Here is a 19530-nt window from a genome sequence, read left to right as displayed (position 1 = left end):
CCAGATTTTTACGTGAAACAGCGTAGGCTTATAGCAACCAGTGGAATCTCAGAGGATGAGGTGATGTTGCCTCTCATCATATAATAGGTGTCCACAATATAATTATATCGGCACTATATATATCATGGCTGCTACCACAGCCAAAACATCAGTGAGCTGTTTAGTGAAGCTACTGTATAATGTAAGTCAACTACATCTAGCTTGCCAAGCATGGTTATATCATTTTATTCAGTGATATCAACTCCTGATAAACTCATTATTATACGCACTTGGCATCAGTTAATTTAGCCATCTATACGCGTCTGACTGCAATCTTCAGAATTTCTTTTTTCGACCGGTCGACCCAATTTCAAAAAGGCAAAAAAACCACATGAGTGCAAGTTATGACAAATTATACCGAAAACAGTTGCACTTTTGTATACGTGCAAGTTGTGGTTCACACTCACCTTGCACGTATACTAAAGTGCCACTTTTTTCAGTACCATTTGTCATGAATTGCATAATTTTGTACACATTATCACTGTTTTGGGCCAATCAAAGAGTATGGCTGGATTGCTAAGGATTTTCTGTACTTATCAGTGACATTTGAGCAAGATGTGCTCAGTAGTTTTTGAGTTAGACAAACAAGTATTAAGGGGGACTTTCTTTTTTGGTTGAGTGTATATCATAACACTTTAACACCTTTTTTCACTTTGAATGTCAGGATTAACATAGAGAATGTGGCATATAATTTCCATTCTTCACAACGTGTTTGTATTTAGCGCATAATCTAGCTAAGTATAGCATAAATGCTCAAATATCCCTGAACATTTGAAGATTCATCTCTGAGCAGCCCTCAGCCGCAACTAAAAAATATATAGGCTACATATACAACCGATTCTCCACAATCGATATCCTCAAAGTCATCGGCATATCAGGTCACCAATACGTATTAATACAATTCATAACAGAGCCACGCCATATTAATGGGTTTAAATAATATAGGTGCCTAATTATCTCCAATGTCATCGATACGTGTTCTGCTCCACAAAATGTACTTGTATTTCGCTCCGATTCCTCACTCAAATTTCCCTTAATATAAAATATTAAATAATTGTTCAGGTTAATATGATACGGTAGGGAGCATGTTAATAATCGCATAAAAGCCACAAATTTAAGAAGTTCATAATTTACAATTAGAAAAGTCCACTCTAAGAATTCGTGGTAAAAATCATTACTAAAGTAATGTAAGTCATACAATATGGCATTCTCACTGCAAAAATACATATTCGTTACAACACAAACTCCAAAATGTCAAACCTCAAGTATTCGATTTGCAGAATAAATGTGTCTTCGTATTATTTTTACCCCACTAACCTTTGTAATTTGTTTCACGACTGTTGTTAAAAACACAGGACTTTTTCCTTGGACGACCATCCATTTGGCAAATCAAATAAAATTATCAAGTGCAGATAAGCTCGAATAGGCGCTATCTTTTCGCAAGGAGTAGGATCCTGCGGAGTTGAAACGTTGTTTCAACACTTGATCATTGATAACATGGAGATCTACACTACTACGTGGTTGCCACGAAGCCATGGGTGACCCATGTGTAGGCATATGCCTTATTTGCCTACATTGATCTCCGCTAGGTAATTCCCCTCTCTCTCCCATTTCCTGTCTCGTCATATGACAATGATCCCTCCGTGTACTATTGTTGTTAGGGTCCGGGTCATGTCCAGCCATAGCTGTGATCCCAGCCCCCTCACAACCCTTTAACTGATGATCAATGGCACTGACGGCAAAATGCAAATCTTGCCGGTTCAATCCGAGGAGACCCTGTTTCAGGTCCCGCAAGGTGTTACCCTTACTCTTTCGAGACTTCTTGGACTCTGCGAAGAAAGCGTCTAGCACGAGCCCGGTGGGACTCTGACGCTCCCGTTGAGCTCGCGTCTCGATGCTTGTAATCCAACGGTGACCACGGTCGTGGATTCCCCGTAGGTTCTCTGGTAGGAGGCGCCAGTCATGAGCTACGGGGGCCTCCACGTCCAGCTCGTCGCACAGCCGCTGATAAACTCCTTCAGTTAACAGCTGCATGGGCTCGTGGCGGGTTGTTGGTTGTTGGTATATGTACCCTTTCATCAGTTGCAATAGCTCATCAAACGACCGAGGTACCTGTTGCGAAAATAAAATAATGTATTCAATATTGTGTTAAGCCCTTCACGGACGTCAGTGTTGCCACTAAGTGATTGTGAGAAAAAAGGTCACTGGATGGGGACTCGAACCCACGACCTCCTGCAAACTAGCTCAGACGTCTTACCACTCGACCATCGAGCTTGCTGGTGTCAACTTGGCGATTTGAATCAGGTATTATAGTAATTATTTTGAATATACATGTAAATTTATTTTACGATGGTAATCAAGAGTCAAGAGAAGCAAAGCAACAAATATTGCACGGGAAAAGTTTGTTTGAAATATCAGGTACAAAAGGTATATGGTAATGTGAACTCTAATAATTATAATAAGCCAGGGCCAAAAGGTTCGAGTTTAGTGCCAACAATTTGAGTCTTAATTCTTTACAATAAATTCTTTGCTTTGGTAACTCACGTTTTGATGGAAAATGCCACGGCGTGGCATCTTCACAAGAAAGTCCACACTGTATTGTTCTCTGTCTCCCTGAAACACTTTCATCTTCGCTGTAAGTCGCTCCCTTTGCTGGGATTTACGCCTCACGTGAAACAGCTTGGACGGGGTAGCCTGGGCAATGTCTGAGCAAGCGGCGTGCCAAAGATCCGAAAGTCGGAACGTCTGCAAAGGACGTTTCAAAACAACGTGCAAAGGATGAAGCAATTAAACAAATCCCGAAAACTCATTTAAATAAAATATTTAAGACCTTGCAAACGAAGCGTTCGAGGTTCGAGGTAGTAGCCTCACCTGTCGACCGCATACAGGTTCAGTGATTTCCCAGGACTCCGAAACTAACGTCAAAGTCCCCTGCACGTCACCAGTGCGTCCTACCTCCATCCTCTGTACTGGGTCCGCCAGAAAAAAGTCATGGATCGACTCGCTTTCCTCGACTTCCTGTGGGGGAGGGGAGATCGTGAATAATACACAGACCAAACACGGCGACCCCAGAGAAGATTAGGTTAGAGGCATACAATTATAGGATCAATTGTACTTCGTGTATTTTGTTCTTTTCCAATACCAACAAATTTAAAAGAAACCCCCCAAAAAATGTTGAAAACAACCTGCTGAAGATTACAGCTCCGTGGATATTACCTTCTTCAATATAAACAGTGATAAATCAAGCTCAACCTTCGATTATGAATCACGATTTCCTCATGCAACTTGCTATTTTAAGACATAAGTCAATTGATGGATCTTTAAAATAATTTCACATTTCTTGATTTCTCTTTCTAAATTGTACAAAGCAGAGGGAATAAATTCACGGGGTGTTGATTTCCTGTGCGGTCTTTAATTTAAGTACCCTTTTTGACAATGATAATTATGGTAGGTATACTTTTGGGATGAATGCAAATTATCCTTACTTGTATTTTCTTTAAAAAATAAATATATTCAGGTCATTCTTCTGAAAAGGCCCATTTTACCTACAATAACTGAATCAACATTTGTTGGAAGAAGTTTTAAGCAGATGAGTTGCAGAAAATGTTTCAGAAAATGTTGAGTGTTAACGTGACACACAATTACTTACTTTAAGATTAGACTCTATGTCGTCACAGATTCGAAGCCGTATCGTAGCTCGTCCGGCTGGGATGTCCTCGTTGATGAACGTGCATACCAACATGCTCTTTTCCAACACGGGAGCACATGCTGAATAGCCACAAAAATGATTCATGGTCATGGTGATGGAATGGTTATCCACATGTATCACTCCATCTTCACCATCACGGATCTCCCGAATGTATCCTCCCGACTTGGATTTGGTGAAGGTGAAGCGGTATTTGGCCGCATCCTTTGCGCAGTGTGGATAGGTCAAGAAGACATCTTTCCGGAAGCGCAGTGTGGAGGGACCACAGTGGACGCATGGTGTTAGCTGGTCCCTGCCACTGCTCAGGTTACCTTCTACAAAGACATAGACTAGTTGCGGCGGTCCATCAGGTACAGCACCACAAGGAACATAGAGATGAACATCCAGGTCATCAATGGACAGATACCCACCTCGGCTGTCAAGCATAGCTCCAGCAAAGTTGGAAATTTGAATGACGCGCCCGACTGTGTTAATACCCATCAGCTTTGCCGCTCGATACATCCTATCAAAGGCTTCCAAGTAATCCCTTTTCTCAAGATTTACATTACTGCCGTAACGCACGGGATCTAACTGAGCATCGAGTTCAGCAGAAGGTTGCTCTAATTCCAACGATGGTTCTGAGGAGGCTGCACAATAAGCATCATTGACCGCTTGAGCTGATTGTGTAGAATTCAGGACCCACTCCTTATCAGACACAACAACCGCTGGTGAGGGGACACACATGCCTGCCACGCTTAGGACCTTCCGGATAAAAAGCTTATCCAGAGGTATATCAGGTACAGATGACCTTTTCATGGATACCTCCGTTCCTGGGTACAATGACAAACCATCTTGCCGACTCACATCACTATTGACCCTCGTATGTTCATTTCCATCGTGTACGCCAAACCCGGAACTCAAGGAGACGTTGCTCTGTAAGCTTCTTGTCTTAGATAGGACACTGTCTAAGCTGCTGTCACTTCGGCGGTGGGTCTTCCTGTCTACTTCGACGGAAGGGCTGTGGTAGTCACTCCCTTTTCGGCCATCACCTAAGTAGGCGTATGAACGAATGTCACGTTCGCTCTTTGCGACCCATGACGAGTCGGAGTGATCATGACTAGCAGCCACTGCTTGGGACTCCCATTTCATAGGATCAGGAATCAATAGGCTCGGTGAAGATATGCAGTAGCCTTGGTTGTATTGTTCGATAGATCTGGAATCTGGAAATTGCAACCCCTTAGTTTGGGACCATCTGCTGCTTTCTGCAAATTTTCCGGAAGCTCCCGCTTCAGAGGGTGTCGGGGTAGCATTTTGACCTCGTTGGTGCAGCTCTGGTTTCTCACCCTCCGCGCCAACTGTGTACCTATCACCAACGGGACCCATACAGAAATCGCTCTTGTAACCATGGCCGAGATTTGTTTGAAGGGGATCGTGAAGGAGATCCGAAGACCCTTTTGCATTGTAATCTCCTTCTGTTTCGTCAGCTAGCGTGAAAGAGGACAAAAACCCCGAGTCTCTACGATCACGGTCCATGATTCCTTCACCGATGCCGATGTCATTATCCTTGTAAAACAACCTGCCTGAAACGGTTGATATAGGCTCTGGTTGATGCATCGCAACCTGAACATGGATTAATCAGTTGAAGTTACATAGGATCACTTGCTTTAGTATTTGGTTTTACGTCAGAAGCAACAAACATGCTAAAAATGTTGATTAAGCAAGGTGCGGGGCTCACAGTACTATACATTTTTAAAATGATTTCCGTGGCAAGCACTTCGTATTCAAAAGTTTCCGTTGCATATTTAATATTTTGAATTGCATCCTCTGATGTACAACTCTTTTGACTAGGAATAAGATTCAGTTTGTAAGCCTACGTGACGTCTAGGTCTTATGGGAAATTTTCGCAATATTTAACGAATAATAGTGTAATATTAAATTGTTCATACAAATATCAAATTTTACAAATTCCTGCATTCACACTTTTTCAAACCATATTTCGTGATTGATGAACGATACTATTTTATATATACAGGTGAAATAGTTTCACTGGTATCTAGTGCGTATCCTTCCTTCACTTATTTCAAGAGGTTCGTTTCCGGGTAATTACATTGGGCTTGTCTTTGACGGGGCTGGGTTAGATTTGTTTGGGTTGGATTGGGTTTCGTTGAATTGGATTGTGTTGTGTTGGGTTGGATTGAGTTTGTTTCTGCATTCAATAGGGGACGTTGAACAATAGAAGACAATAGGGTCATCAATTCCAAAGAGTTCCCCAATTTGGATTCGTGTACAAAACATATGGCAGGTCTTGCTTAAAAGTTAAGGTACAAACAAAAGAGGGACAATAGCGGGTCCCCGATTGCAGGCAAATACACACTTGCTAGGGTTGGGTTGGGTTGGGTTGGGTTGGGTTTAAGTAGGACAGGTTTGAGCTGGGTTGGTTGAGTAGGATTGAGGTGACTTGGCATCGCATGAGTTAATTGGGATGGGTTGGGTTGGGTTGGGTTGGGTTGGGTTGGGTTGGGTTGGGTTGGGTTGGGTTGGGTTGGGTTGGGTTGGGTTGGGTTGGGTTGGGCTGGGTTTGGCTGGGCTGGGCTGGGTTGGGCTGGGTTGGGCTGGGCTGGGCTGGGCTGGGTTGGGTTGGGCTGGGTTGGGCTGGGCTGGGTTGGGTTGGGCTGGGTTGGGTTTGTTTTTGCTCTCAATAGGGGACGTTGAAAACTAATAATGATAATAATAATAATAATAATAATAATACTCTTAACTTACAAAATATCGCTTTACAAAATATCAAAGTCAAAAATTATCAAAAGGATTAGTTTAAAATATTTACTTTTAAAAAGAAATGTCTTACGCTGTGATTAAGAAAAATACACTTCGTTAATGTTTCGTGAATAAAATGAACGTCTGGAACAGAGGACAATAGGGTCCACAACTCCTGAAGGTCCACAATTGACAATCGATTACAAAAGATATGGGCGGTCTTCCTAAAAAAAAAAAGGACAAACAAAAGGGGAACAATAGGGGGTCATGAATCGAGGACAGAAACCGAATCAAGGACTCCTCGGTTGGAAAACATGTACAAAACCAATGAGAGCTGTTGCATAAAGTTGAAGTACAAACATCGGTAAGGGAAGAGGAACAAAAGAAAATCCTCGATTTACACTATAAACAAACGTTAGTGGTTTGGTTTGAGTTTGATTTGGTTGGGTAAAATTCAGTTTATAGATTGGGTTGGTCGGGTCAGACTTACTCTCACCTCAGTATGTCTGCTAGCTCCTGAACGTATTCCTCGTGATCCAGAACCCATGGCTTTTCCGTATCTGGACTTGTCATCCCTGACGACAGCATCGTGTTTAGACTTGGTATACCTGCGAACGTACTCCTGATGAGCTTCAATGCCTTGGCCGAGATGACCGGGTCCTCTTCGGACTTCATGATCGCTGCATGCTTTCGAAGATGCCCTGGACCTATACCCCGAATCCCCCGAATACGTCCGCTGGTGCATGGGGTCATCGATATCGGTTCCTTCAGGACCGTTAAATGGCAGCACACCCGAGATGGGTGCCAGTCGGTGTCTGTAGTCGCTCATTATCACTGCTCGACGCTTTTTCTGGTGTTGATACGATCTGTAAACAAGCGAATGCCGACAATTTGCTGGTAAATGCATGGGCATCGTCTGAAATGTCGTTTGCACAATCAATTTGGTGGGATTCGAGTGTGAGGAGTCGACAACTGAGGATCCGGGTAAAAACAAAATTGCAGAGGGCCGGGGCCGGGGGGCGCACAATTTGAAGCATTTCACCGAGCAGCCGGTTGCCAGCAAATTCGAAAAGCCAGGCGGGGCGGGAGTAGGGGAATGGTCCTCATTGACACTAGTTGGCGCACACACCCTCACACAGGCATAGAAGTGGGGTACTTCCTTACGTCGTGTGCCCGGCAGAAGGGCATATATGCATATGCCCTTATGCAATAGCGCGTAATGACTAAAATGTTCCCAGCAAAAGGGCATATGCAGAAAACTGCCTCCATTTTAATGAGATTTAAACATTTTTGTCAGAAATTAAGGTGTATAGTTGTTCCAAAACTTATGACTCATACGTGTGACAAATTTCAAATTCGTACGATTTATATTACGTGTGGGAGAGCATATGCGCGCGGGGGAACAATGGGGCCTTTCAATGCAATTTTCTTGAAAGTGATTTTTGCGTCAGAACGCTCATATGCCCTTCTGCCGGGCACCCGACGCTTTGTTCTCGTGTACTAAAATTTTGCAATGTCGCGCACTTATTTCAAAATGCTCTTATTTTAACCAGAATTAATTTCCTGGGCTGAAATTCGGACTTAATATCCCTTTTCTAAAACTCTTCCATTTGCGACTAATCAACCCACCTTGGAAATTCCTAGTTTTCGAGTAAAATCCATATCAGTCGAACCTCGTTAGTACAAACTCTGTTAATACAAAATTCTGGTTATAACAAACCTTCAGCCTTAGTCCCGACTGTGCATTTATGTGCACAATGAATGGGACTGATGTTCCTCTTAATACAAAATTCTGATATAACAAACAATTTGGCTAGGTCCGAACGAGTTTGTATTAACGAGACTCGACTGTATCTATTTCGTGACAAACTTGTGGGGTACCACTTTAGCACCCCACAAGGTCACAGAATGGACTTGTGGGGTACCTCCCACTGTTCCGGTACCATAAGGCAATGTTTATACGTTCACTTTTCCAGTTTTCGATGAACTTTTACTGAGTTTTCTGCCTTGCGAGGCCGTGAGACAAATATCTAGGCCTATCCTGTTTGATTTTTTTGCCTTGCAAAGCGAAAAAAACTCACGATGTGCGGTCAATCTGAGCTATTTGCTGAGCAAAAACGATAAACTAGCCAATGAAAGCATGACGATCCTTGTTTTTCAGTCGCGTGATTTAAAAAATTGGGACAAACGCCAGCAGCCCTTAGAAGATTTGCACACAATTATCTTAAAAAGCACGTGTACAGAGTACGTGATTTCATTGGCCAGTGAATCTTTTTTATCTACGTGCTAAGCAAAGGCCTCGAAATTGACTTTTGCTCAGCACGTATACAGCTCTCGTGTGCGGCGGTCTTAAGAGTCACCTTTCTACGGTTTGGAACTCATCGAAGCGTGTACATCATAGTCACATCGAACTCATTTGCAGAATCATTTACAGTAAGCAACTTCGGTGTTCCAAGTGCACATGAATGTTCGAATTAGCGATGGCTGCATGGGAAGATGCCGGGTTAGGAACAGGTTCAATACCTATGATGATAGTTTTTAAAACATTTCTTTGTCTCTTCTATCTCCAATATTTCGACATTCAAAAGAATCCTTTAATTTTGACATTATGACCATGAGGAATACATGAAGCAGAAATGGTAGACCTTTTAAATGTCTTTTTGTGATGTCTTAAACTATTTCCATGGTCATTCTATATCGGTGAATGTAAAAATTGACCTGATGTTTGAAGGACCCCTAGAAAAAAGCGCAACATTTGTTTATAACGTTCTTGAATCGTTTTCTAACTGGATATATATAACAAAATTAAAAAAAATTATATAAAAAAAGAATTCGTGATCGAAAAAGTTCCGTTTCTGAAATTGCAAGGTTGAAATATCGGTTATGATGTTGACATTCTCACACTGTATAAAAAAAAACATGAATTTTACAGAGACATTATTTTTCACTAATCTGCCCTGTAATTAATTTTACAGCAGTTTTGAGGATTAACGTTTTCGTACTCCGTCGTGTCCGATGTAAACAACCGGGTTTTTTTTTCCGTCTTTTCTCGGGAACGGCAAGACATAACGTTGGTTTCCTTTCAACCAGATGTTTGAAATAGGATAAGAAAACAATCCAAAACATGAAACTGTCGGGGATTTCAGGACTTAGTGCCCCTTTAAAGGGGCATTACGCCATCGCAAAAATACCCAAGAACGCCCACTTTTCAAAGGATGGATGTGTGTAAGTTAATATCCTACTTTTAAATGCTCTTTCCATTAACAACGTTTCATCTTGTCACGAGCCCGATTGGGCGCATTCCAGGCTGTAGTTATCCGTTAGGAGGAACTTCCGCCAACAACTTCTGGTAGCTCTTAACCTGTGGGTGCGGCAACGCCGGGTGCAAACGTCCTCCCCCCCCCCCTCAACATCCCATCCCAACAACATTGTGTTGTAAAATTAGCACTGCAGAGTCAAGTAACGTGTTCTGTCAATATACATGTATAATTATATTTCATTTTAAAACACATCATTTAACCACTGCTTATACAGTAAAGTTGTGGGCGTAACCTATAATGGGCGTTACCAATTCTCGGAATCTTTTCCCATCCTCAAAACCTTTAGTTGTGTTATTGGATACCGATACTGTAATTTCATTGGTCTAGGGCGGCCACGTGTCTTGACAATAAAAACGCATGTCACACACTGCAAGGGCGATATCGCACTGCGTTCATTGGGCGCGTTGCGCGCGCGTGTACACCTGCCGGCGCGCTAGCTTTGCGCAGTAAGTTACGACCATTAATCTTTTTGGCACGATATTGTCAACAATTAAGTGTAGACGTCGAATGCACGCGTGCGAGCGAAGCTCGAAACGAATATGACACAAGTGTGTCTTGCCAAATTGTTGTCAAAATCGCAGTGCCTGTACATTCTATATCAGTCAAGGTGTTGACCATACCCCCCCCCCCCCGTCACTCTTTATCTCAACCACACTGCCCACCAGACCAAGTGTCTCCCTCCTCATCCTACCCATGTCTTTTATCACACCCGTTGAACTGTCCATTGTAAATCACCTGTTCTACGTTGTGGTTTCAGAACAGGTATCATCCGTTTCATGTATTACTGTTAAAACTACGGGAAATATGAGCAAGGATATAGAAGTAATCGTCAGTTGTTGAGCCTGAAGGCATGACGATATTTTTACATTGGCTGTTTGGAAACCGAATAAACTTTTTTTTTTAATGATTTTTTTTTATTCCGTGTTTAACAATTTACCGATAAGCATTAATAAGTGTAAACTCACTTTACAAAATCACTTCCATAAAATAATTTTACGACATTTCTTCAAAATAGTTTTACAACACCTGATGTAAAACCAAAAAAAAAGGAAGTGTCTGGCAAGTGGCAACTCAGCTGCTAAATATGTTTTTGTTTGCAGTGTATATGTTATATGAGAAATGACAGTTCTCAAGATGTACGAATTCCATGATTTATTATGTCTTCTTTTTCCTTCGTTATTTGCCTCCCAAGATAGTCTAGTTTAGGCTGAAGTATCAGGTCATTTGAATCTTTTGGTTTAATATGTCAGTATTTAGTACAACTGAACCATTCCAACTGTAATCATTTCAACGAAAGTCCAAACGGTGCATTCAGGGAAAAAGTGTTCCTATAAATTACTGTCTCCTGCCTCCCACAGTGGCGGTTCTACGGGGGGGGGGGGGGGGGGGGCTAGTGGGGGCTTAAGCCCCCCCCCCAAAAAAAAAAAATTGTCTAGCCCCCCGGCCAAAAAAATTCATAATGCACTAGCAAAATGCAAGAATTTGACGTACATAGGAACGTTCTCCCCCTAAATGAGAAGGGTGCATTTGTACACTTTTCGTTAATAGTGTGCCTGATTGTAGGATTTTATCAGCGCTCCCCATTGAAAATATGGCACGAGCCTCCCCCCCCCCCTCCCTGAAAAATTCTGGATCCACATTGCTAGCCCCCCCCCCCTCCCCCCCCCCCCCCCCCAAAAAAAAAAAAATATTGGCTCTAGAACCCTGGCCTCCCAATGGCATTTGAACTTAATTTCTGGGTCCAATTTGGTATTACATCATATACAAAATGTGGAAACATGTTTTTGCGTCTCTATCGACGACCACAATCCACTTATATATGGATATGTTGACTTTTATGATTACAGCAATAACACAAATATTTATGAATTAAATTCATTAATATATAATTAAAAGGATTTGTTGATTATTTCGGCCCGCACTGATTGAAGTCCAGTTATTATTGGATTGTTATACCTCAAGCGATGAACAACATCCATGTTTTATTGATTGTGGACTTTTGCTTATACCCTATAGGGCTTATGCGACGAGTCAAGATATAAATACACTGTAAAAAAATGGCTGTAATTTGGACAGTATCTTACTGTAATTTCCTACAGTAGTATATGCTGTATATTTGTTTCACAGTAATTTACTGTAAAGTATGCCTTGTTGGGAGCTGTTGGTTTAGCTGTAAAATACTGTACAAAGTACAATTATACAGTAATTTTCACAGTAATTTACTGTTAAATATTTTGACAGTATCATACTGTAAACTTAATCACGTAGACAACACGCCCATAATTATTTTAGGCTGCAACTAAAAATCGTCTTGCGTGTGAAAAGAATCAAGGCGGAAACCGACAGACTCTATCTTGGGGTTTTTTTTGCACATTTGAAGTGTTGGTAATTCTGTTCCCTGAATGTGTACATATGTTGGTAGGTATAATCCGTGCAAGATTAATGTTTGCTTCAATCTCTACATATAGGCCTGCATGACTTTTTTTTATCGGATCATTTCAAATGTTCCCGGCCCACTTAGTTTAGTTTAATTTTTTAGCTGTTGCTGCCCTTTACTTTTTTTTATTGGATTGTATTCGTTTAAAGTCTAGTATAGGCCTTATATGATTTTCAATGTTCAATAATTTTGTTTATACATGTATCCTGTTGTTGGCTTGTAGTCTAGTGGGGTAAGTTGACTGCCCCAGCTGAAGTTTCTCCTTGAACCCGTTCGGCCTTGCTGTGGTCGTGCTGGCTGTGGCCTGGTTTTTCCCCTGAGAGTGCCACGTTGTGACCGCTACACTTTGGCGGGATCGGGTGGCTAGAGTGTACATGTATTGGTCAGTTCTCCCCAATTGCCACATCACCATTCCCAAACGAGTCAGCACCAAGCAGGGCTGCTGCCTATGCTGCTTCATCCCATTGTTATATCTTGAGCTAAAATATTCAGTTTCTTGTAAACATCACCTGGTTCTTCTGCATATATACGCCGGAATGGTGGCCCCCTTTTCATAGGTGAGTCTTATTTGTATATTTTCTTTTTACTTTTCCCAATGCTATCGAAATGTTATTGATTTATCAAGTTTTCTTCCCCTTCGCAAACATGGCTTCACAGTCACCATGATAGTGGACGATTCGAAGCGAATTAATTATCTCCTTGCTGTCGTTCCCATGGTTATTTCATATACAATTTCATATATCAGTTTCGTTTGAAGACCTGACATTGTCAACTTGAAGTTGTGCCATTCGGTTGAAGTGACATTCGTATTTCCGCTTCATTTCCACGCATTCTTCTAGGACCTTTTGCGTTCAAGATGTTTTTAAAAAAGTTTCCAGACCAACTGATGTTGTTTAATCCTGATACCGATACTGTTACATATACGACCGAGTATGCATTTTATATCGTCTACACAGGGGTGTTTGGGGCTTTGTTAAATAAACAAGTACACATTTTCCTCCATCTCTTGATCATTGTCCGGAAATTTAAAATTCCTCAAGACCCAATGAATTATTGATTTGTTTAATTGATCCTTTCCAGTGACTTCCATTTTGACTGCACGCAAGTGGATGTTTTCTACTTAAGGCAGAGACGATCTCTACAGACTTCGTTGCAGGTCTATCATTCCTGTCCTGCTATGCATCTTCTCAATTTGGAGTACCAAGCCTAACCTGTCACTACGTTATTCGTACAAAGGTAATTATGTGTGACCTATATCGAATGCTGTTCCTACTACTCAAATCAGAGTATTTTCTCATTCTTGTCTATTTCCCGATAAAGTACATGTACTCCAGAGGAAAGGGGGCGTATTCCCTCCCATTAGTTCCCCGAGAAACACTTAAGGGCGTGTCTACAATATCCGAAATGCCACCCCGAAAAATCATAGAGCCCCTTTGAGTGCCCACCATGTACATGTACTACTGAAACTACTCTAGAGTCTAGTTAGTTAAATAAAATAGGTCACATCACACTATGACTGGAAAAGGTTGTACATGACTTAAATTCCAACCTCTGGATTTTTGCATTTTTAGCAAATCCCTAGGTCACTCGGGGGGGGGGGGGTCCAATATAAGCAAGCCTAGTCAAGTCAAAGAAATCACATAAACAGTGAAGTTTGGTTCTTGTCATATTTCCCAAGGTATGCATCAAAAGGTTCACCCAAATAATTCAATTGCACTTTTCAATACTGGTAACCTTATAACAAAATTACTTGTGTGTATATTGCCTTAATTACAGATGCTTCATGAGAATCAGTCTGGAATCCGGCACCAAATGCACCAGAAGAGGGGAAATCAAACGCACAGGTCAGGACGTTCACAGGAAGAGAGAAATGATCAATTGCCATGTTGCAACATTTTGTTTGCAAACTTGTGGACTTGACTATATTGTTGAAAGATCTAAAAAAAAAAAATGAATGCAATAGATAAACTTTGATGAGAGTATCAAGAGATCAAACAGTTTTACTCCATGTGAATCCTTTGTTTACCAAATTGAGTCACTTAAAGATACAAGATCTATTACCTGCGCCTGATTTTACCTTGAAAAAAATATAGTACTATTTCTGTATGACCTATAAAGTAAAAAGCCTTCAGATGCGACTCGCCAAATGAAAACCATCCACGGATAAACCCACAACTATCTAGAAAATGTGCTAGTATATCCACTCATTAAATTAATAAAAAATGATAACATAGATATTATCACAGAAAATTGTTGTAACACTTAGAATGGCCTTGTCTAGTACTTAGGTAACTTTTGCCAAATAATTTCACATATTCAAATGCAATTGAGTAGAGAGTTCCAAAAAATGCAAGGAGTTTTGTAAAAGGATAATGTTTGTACACTTAAAAGATAATTAAAAACAAAGTACCAGCTTATAGTGGGCCGCAAAGTTAAATACCGGTATGTGGGTTGTTTCCACTGTACTTGGAATAACAAATGATTTTGAACAACCAATTCAATTGAAGAATAGAAAGATGTCTAATTGTGTTTCAACAGTTTGTTCTTAACTAAAATATTTGAATTATTTGAACATAATTAAAAAAAATCTTTCCCGTCCTTCACAGAATAAAGATAACAAAAGTTTCAAACGTGGAACAGTTGTCATCTGTGTGTTTTTTTTTGTAAATTTTTACTGGATCAGTAGGCCCGACTGTAAATTTGAAGATTACTGTAAATTTAGCTGTAAATTACTGTTAATTACTTAACAGTATGATCACCACTACTGTATGAATTATGCAGTACTTTACCGTGATTGTTTTACAGTAGCACTGCTCTGATTGTAAAAACTACAGTAATTAACTATTTTATTTAAATACAGTATGATAATATTTACTGTAAAATTATACATTACTTTACCGTGATCATTTTACAGTAGCACTGCTCTTGTTGTAAAAACAACAGTAATTTACTATTTTATTTAAATACAGTATGATAATATTTACTGTAAAATTTACAGTAAACGGCTGGCAACTGAGCTGCCAGTAAATTACTGTAATTTTTACAGTTAATTTTTTACAGTGTAGTTGTGTGGATTTTGCGGTTCAAGTGACGACCAAAATCCAGCAGTTCTTTACGGCTTTTTGCGGTGCAGTTAAGACTAGCAATGTTATTCTGTGTTTATATTTCGCAAAAGAAGGGAAATACAATGGAAAATGTTATCGTTTCACGACGGCCGGAAACGAAACCTCCTCAAATTTTACAGACTTTAATATGTCAGCACGCTGTGTGCCAAGTCATACCCTGCTGAAATCACGGATCATATAGACACCAGGATAAACGACTGTTCTGAGCTCTAGTACAAAATGCACTCAGTGGACTTGCCTTTATTGGTTAGACGCGTGATAACGGGCATTAATACCCGTTGGCGCGTAATCGCGAATTTTCCAGATGTGCCATTGTGTTGGGTTTTTGCACGACATCTCAAAAGGAAATATTCATAAAACTGTAAGTAAAAATACTTCTTATTTAAGATATAATTGTTCCAATTATTTTTAAAAAATAAATACTTCAGGATATAACAGATGGTATTATGCAGTTTTTGTCGTCATAGATGAAGTATTTACCCAGAAAATAAACGTCAAATTTCAAGGAGAACACCGTTTACCCAAATTTCGTTTTTAATTAGGCTTTTATTAAAAAGTTTTAGAGAGATAGGATGCCGAACCGATGAAACAAAAGCAACATTTCATTGTTCATCTTAAAGCTAAAGAAATTGTGCTCGGCATTACCATGGTTATGTAGTTTTCACTTATCAGAATTCGATAATAAAGACCAAAAACGTAGACTCATGAATATTCAAAAATATAATTCGCTGGCTTGACAGACTTCGAGGCCAGATCGGGCGAAGAGCCTTGCAAATCTGAAAGCCACCGTGCGCAGTGGTCTTTGTTGAAAAGTATTTATGATATTTGCCACCAGCATAGGCCGTTATCACGCGTCTAACCAGGAGTTGGGCCGAGTCGTTTATCCTTGTGTGTAGGATCCGTGCTGAAATGTACAACAACAATAAGCAGGTACCTATAACTATACAGCTGCGCTGCATGCAATGGCATTGGCCAACCCTCTTACACAATTGTGAATACACATTGTGATAAAGTTTGAATGAAGGGTTATTTTCCTGTTGAATGGTGTTCACCTAGTTAAGTCGTTTATTGTACCCGACTTGCCACGCACACAAACCGTCTTTGCTCTATTATAAACTATGTCGCAATCCTGGAAGGGGAATTTCCAAATGTTTTCAAACGTTACTATTATTAACAGCATGACGTCATTGTATTTTGTTATCAAGAATGGCGTTTTTGTAAAAGTGAAAAGGGTCGACGCACGAAAAGTCTCCTTGTCTCTCTTTTGCTTCTATTTCTCTTCTGAAGATGTCGAAATCATGGGTATAAGTGTCCTTTTTATAATAATGGGACAATTACTCACTCCTTTGGTTGGGTGGTGGCAAAATTGAAGTATTAACAAGTGTTCATCAATTTAACTTGATACTTCCCCAATGTTATGGAATGAATGAATTGTTTGCAGGTTGCAAAAAAAGTTATCCGCATCCCAACATGGAACCGTGATTGTTGGCACGTCTCTCCACCATTACCGACACGAAAACGACCGTAGGACTTGATGCTACACTCTTACAAAAAGTTCTCGGTCAGATTGGGCCAAAATCTCAGTCAAACTGACGCTTATTTTCATTTTGAAAAACAGAAAGATTACTGGGGAACAAATTCCGTGCAATTTTCTACTCCTTTCAAATATATGCAATTTATTTGACATCCCTTTGTGGTAAGTTTTATTGAAAGTGCCCTTCTTTAAACATTTAAGATTGTCCATGCTTTTTCGGACAACTGAGAGCGCTGTTGCTGTGATATAATTTCAGGAAGACCCTGTTCAATTTAAGGGATTTCTGATCAAATGTGAACCCAAAATTTGCTCACAGAAAACATTTGTGAGAAATGTTTGCTCAATGGTTTAATGTCTTGTTTCAAAAAGAACAACGAATCACCAAAGAAAAGAAAATATACGACGGCAAAATATCCAAAATTCTGGCAACTGTTGGTGCTGAAATAGCTGTAACATTGAGGTTTCTGCCTGAAATCACATCAAACTTTTTTGCTCATGAATAAGTAAATTTGCAGCAGCATAAAAACCAAAAAAAGGTACCCAAACACCCTTAAAAATGGCAAAATGAACATTGAAAACAAAGTTTAATGGGACACAAAATTAATGTACATATATTCAAGGATTGCATTAAAAAAATTACATTGCATGAGCCTTTTAAGAGCCTGTATATCTTTGCATTAGCGGTTTAAATACTTAGCCCAAGCAAACCCAAAAGTACGTACACATGACTTGAATGCAAAGAACAATGCACCTTTTAACTTCTCACATTTAAGGAGATCGTCATTTACCTCTGAATAAAGCCTAACTTGGAATCAGAAACCTCTAAGGGGCTGTCCACTAAGTACGTATGTACGAAGGGGAAAAGTTTTCAACGTTGCGTTAGGAGGGGGTCCTAGGCTAAATGCGTACGAAAGCAGATAATAAATTGTCATAAATCAATGTACTTTCTCACAACTATTTAATGCCTACCAGGACCAGCTTTTATGCATCAAAAATCGTTATGACACTGTATCTTTTATCATCATCATTTAGATTTTTTCCCAGTGCCAACGTTAGCCAACCCCCTTAGAGGTCATTAAAATTCAGAGATCGAGACCGCGAAGAGATAAAAAGGCGGTTGTGATACCGCCACCTTTTAAGTAGTTAGAGTCGAATTCTTTTGTCGTTCGGGGAGTGGGGTGGGGCGGGGGGTGGGGTGGGGCGGGAAGGGAGGGGTGGGGCGGAAAGGGAGGGGAAGGGAAAAGGGGTTGGAACCACTGCGTATGCCGTGCATAAGGGGGAGGGGGTCTAAAAAGTTGGCATTCGTTCGTGCGTACTTTATGGACGGCCCCCAAAGCCATGCACAAACAACTCATACTTGGAACAATTTGCGATCGTTCAGTGCATCAACTAATATTCACTTGAGGAGCGCAATGGACTCACCTGTGAAGTTAGATATCCAGTATCGGCAGTTCCGATCTTGTATCCACTGTTCGTTAAATTTAGTTCCCAGTTGTTAATTCGCTGGACAAACGATGAAAGTTATTTCCTGCTGGAATATGGGTCAATGGTGCAGAACATAATGCACGTTTGCGCCTGTATCATACAGCAAAAGAATACGGTGTGCGATTGCCCTGCTATGCGGCAACCTCCCTTTGTTCGGCGAACAATGGTCCGTCACGGTGGAAAATGCATTGAAGGTAGGAATTAAGTTGGGGATATATGGGGTGATATTTGTTGGTAACCGAACAAAAATGTTTTTTTAAAGGGGCATTACGGCCTGGAATCCCCGAAAATGTTATGTTTTGGATTGGTGAACTATCCTATTTCAAAAGCCCGGTTGTTTACATCGGATGCTGCGGACATGTTGTGGCATACGTATACGTTTATTCCAGCCGTAACTAAATCATGGAATTGTGGGCTCTATCTCGACAAGGTGACAGCATCAGTCTAACGCTACAAATAACTGCGGTAATTTGATTAATCTAAACTAATAGCGGTGCTTTGTCACCCAAATGAATCATTATATTCACTCAACCAATGAACTCATAGTGTTTTGAGAAATACTTTCGAAGGAAAGAGGTACATGTATGCGACTAGAATCACGACTAGCAAAATTTTACGCGCGCCATCGCAAGAATAACACAAGAACGCCCAGTTTTTAAAGGATGGATGTGTGGATATTTATATCCTACTTGAAACCTCTTTCCATTAAAATCATTTCATTTAATAAAACGCGTTTTGTAGCCCAATTGGGCGCATTCCAGGCTGTAATTATCATATCCTTTTGGAGGAACAACTTGTGTAGCTGCAAACCCGTGTGTGCGGAAACGCCGAGTGCAACGTTGCCACCACCCCCACGCCCCCGCGCCCCCCTCAACCCGACCCCCTCCCGAAAAAAAGGTGAATTTTCAAAGCTTAAGTGTCCTGTTGGCCACGCGGACTCAAACTGTAACTGCGAGTTGGGGTGGAAGGATAATGTGCTAAAGTCTTTCAATTCAATCCACTGTGGTTCACCTTGACAATTTTAGTTAACCCCTTAAGCACGGGTTATAATGAGGACATTCCTCCACACATAGAGCAAGTGGCCCGCATGACTGCACAGCCTTTGTGTGGTAGCGGGACTGCACAAAAGCAGCAGCTGTGGAACTACC

General features: G+C 40.7%; 1 protein-coding gene and 1 long non-coding RNA gene across 2 annotated transcripts; one reads left to right on the top strand and one right to left on the bottom strand.

The window, feature by feature from the left end:
- Positions 1 to 486: 486 nt before the first annotated feature.
- Positions 487 to 18509, bottom strand: LOC119741534. The gene is made up of 6 exons (XM_038217326.1): positions 18320 to 18509; positions 6978 to 7347; positions 3689 to 5344; positions 2911 to 3057; positions 2584 to 2784; positions 487 to 2151 (listed from the first exon to the last, which is right to left on the bottom strand). The coding sequence occupies exons 2-6, from the start codon at positions 7308 to 7310 to the stop codon at positions 1429 to 1431; spliced, it is 3060 nt and encodes a 1019-aa protein (XP_038073254.1). The 5' UTR covers positions 7311 to 7347; positions 18320 to 18509; the 3' UTR covers positions 487 to 1428.
- On the top strand, positions 12610 to 14764 carry LOC119741535. Its single transcript, XR_005272743.1, has 3 exons — positions 12610 to 12795; positions 13319 to 13474; positions 14015 to 14764. It is a non-coding gene; the product is annotated as an uncharacterized LOC119741535 (long non-coding RNA).
- Positions 18510 to 19530: the final 1021 nt, after the last annotated feature.

This window comes from Patiria miniata, unplaced genomic scaffold, assembly GCF_015706575.1.
Source record: "Patiria miniata isolate m_02_andy unplaced genomic scaffold, ASM1570657v1 HiC_scaffold_5, whole genome shotgun sequence".
Taxonomy (NCBI): domain Eukaryota; kingdom Metazoa; phylum Echinodermata; class Asteroidea; order Valvatida; family Asterinidae; genus Patiria; species Patiria miniata.
This window is presented reverse-complemented; position numbering and strand designations above follow the sequence as displayed.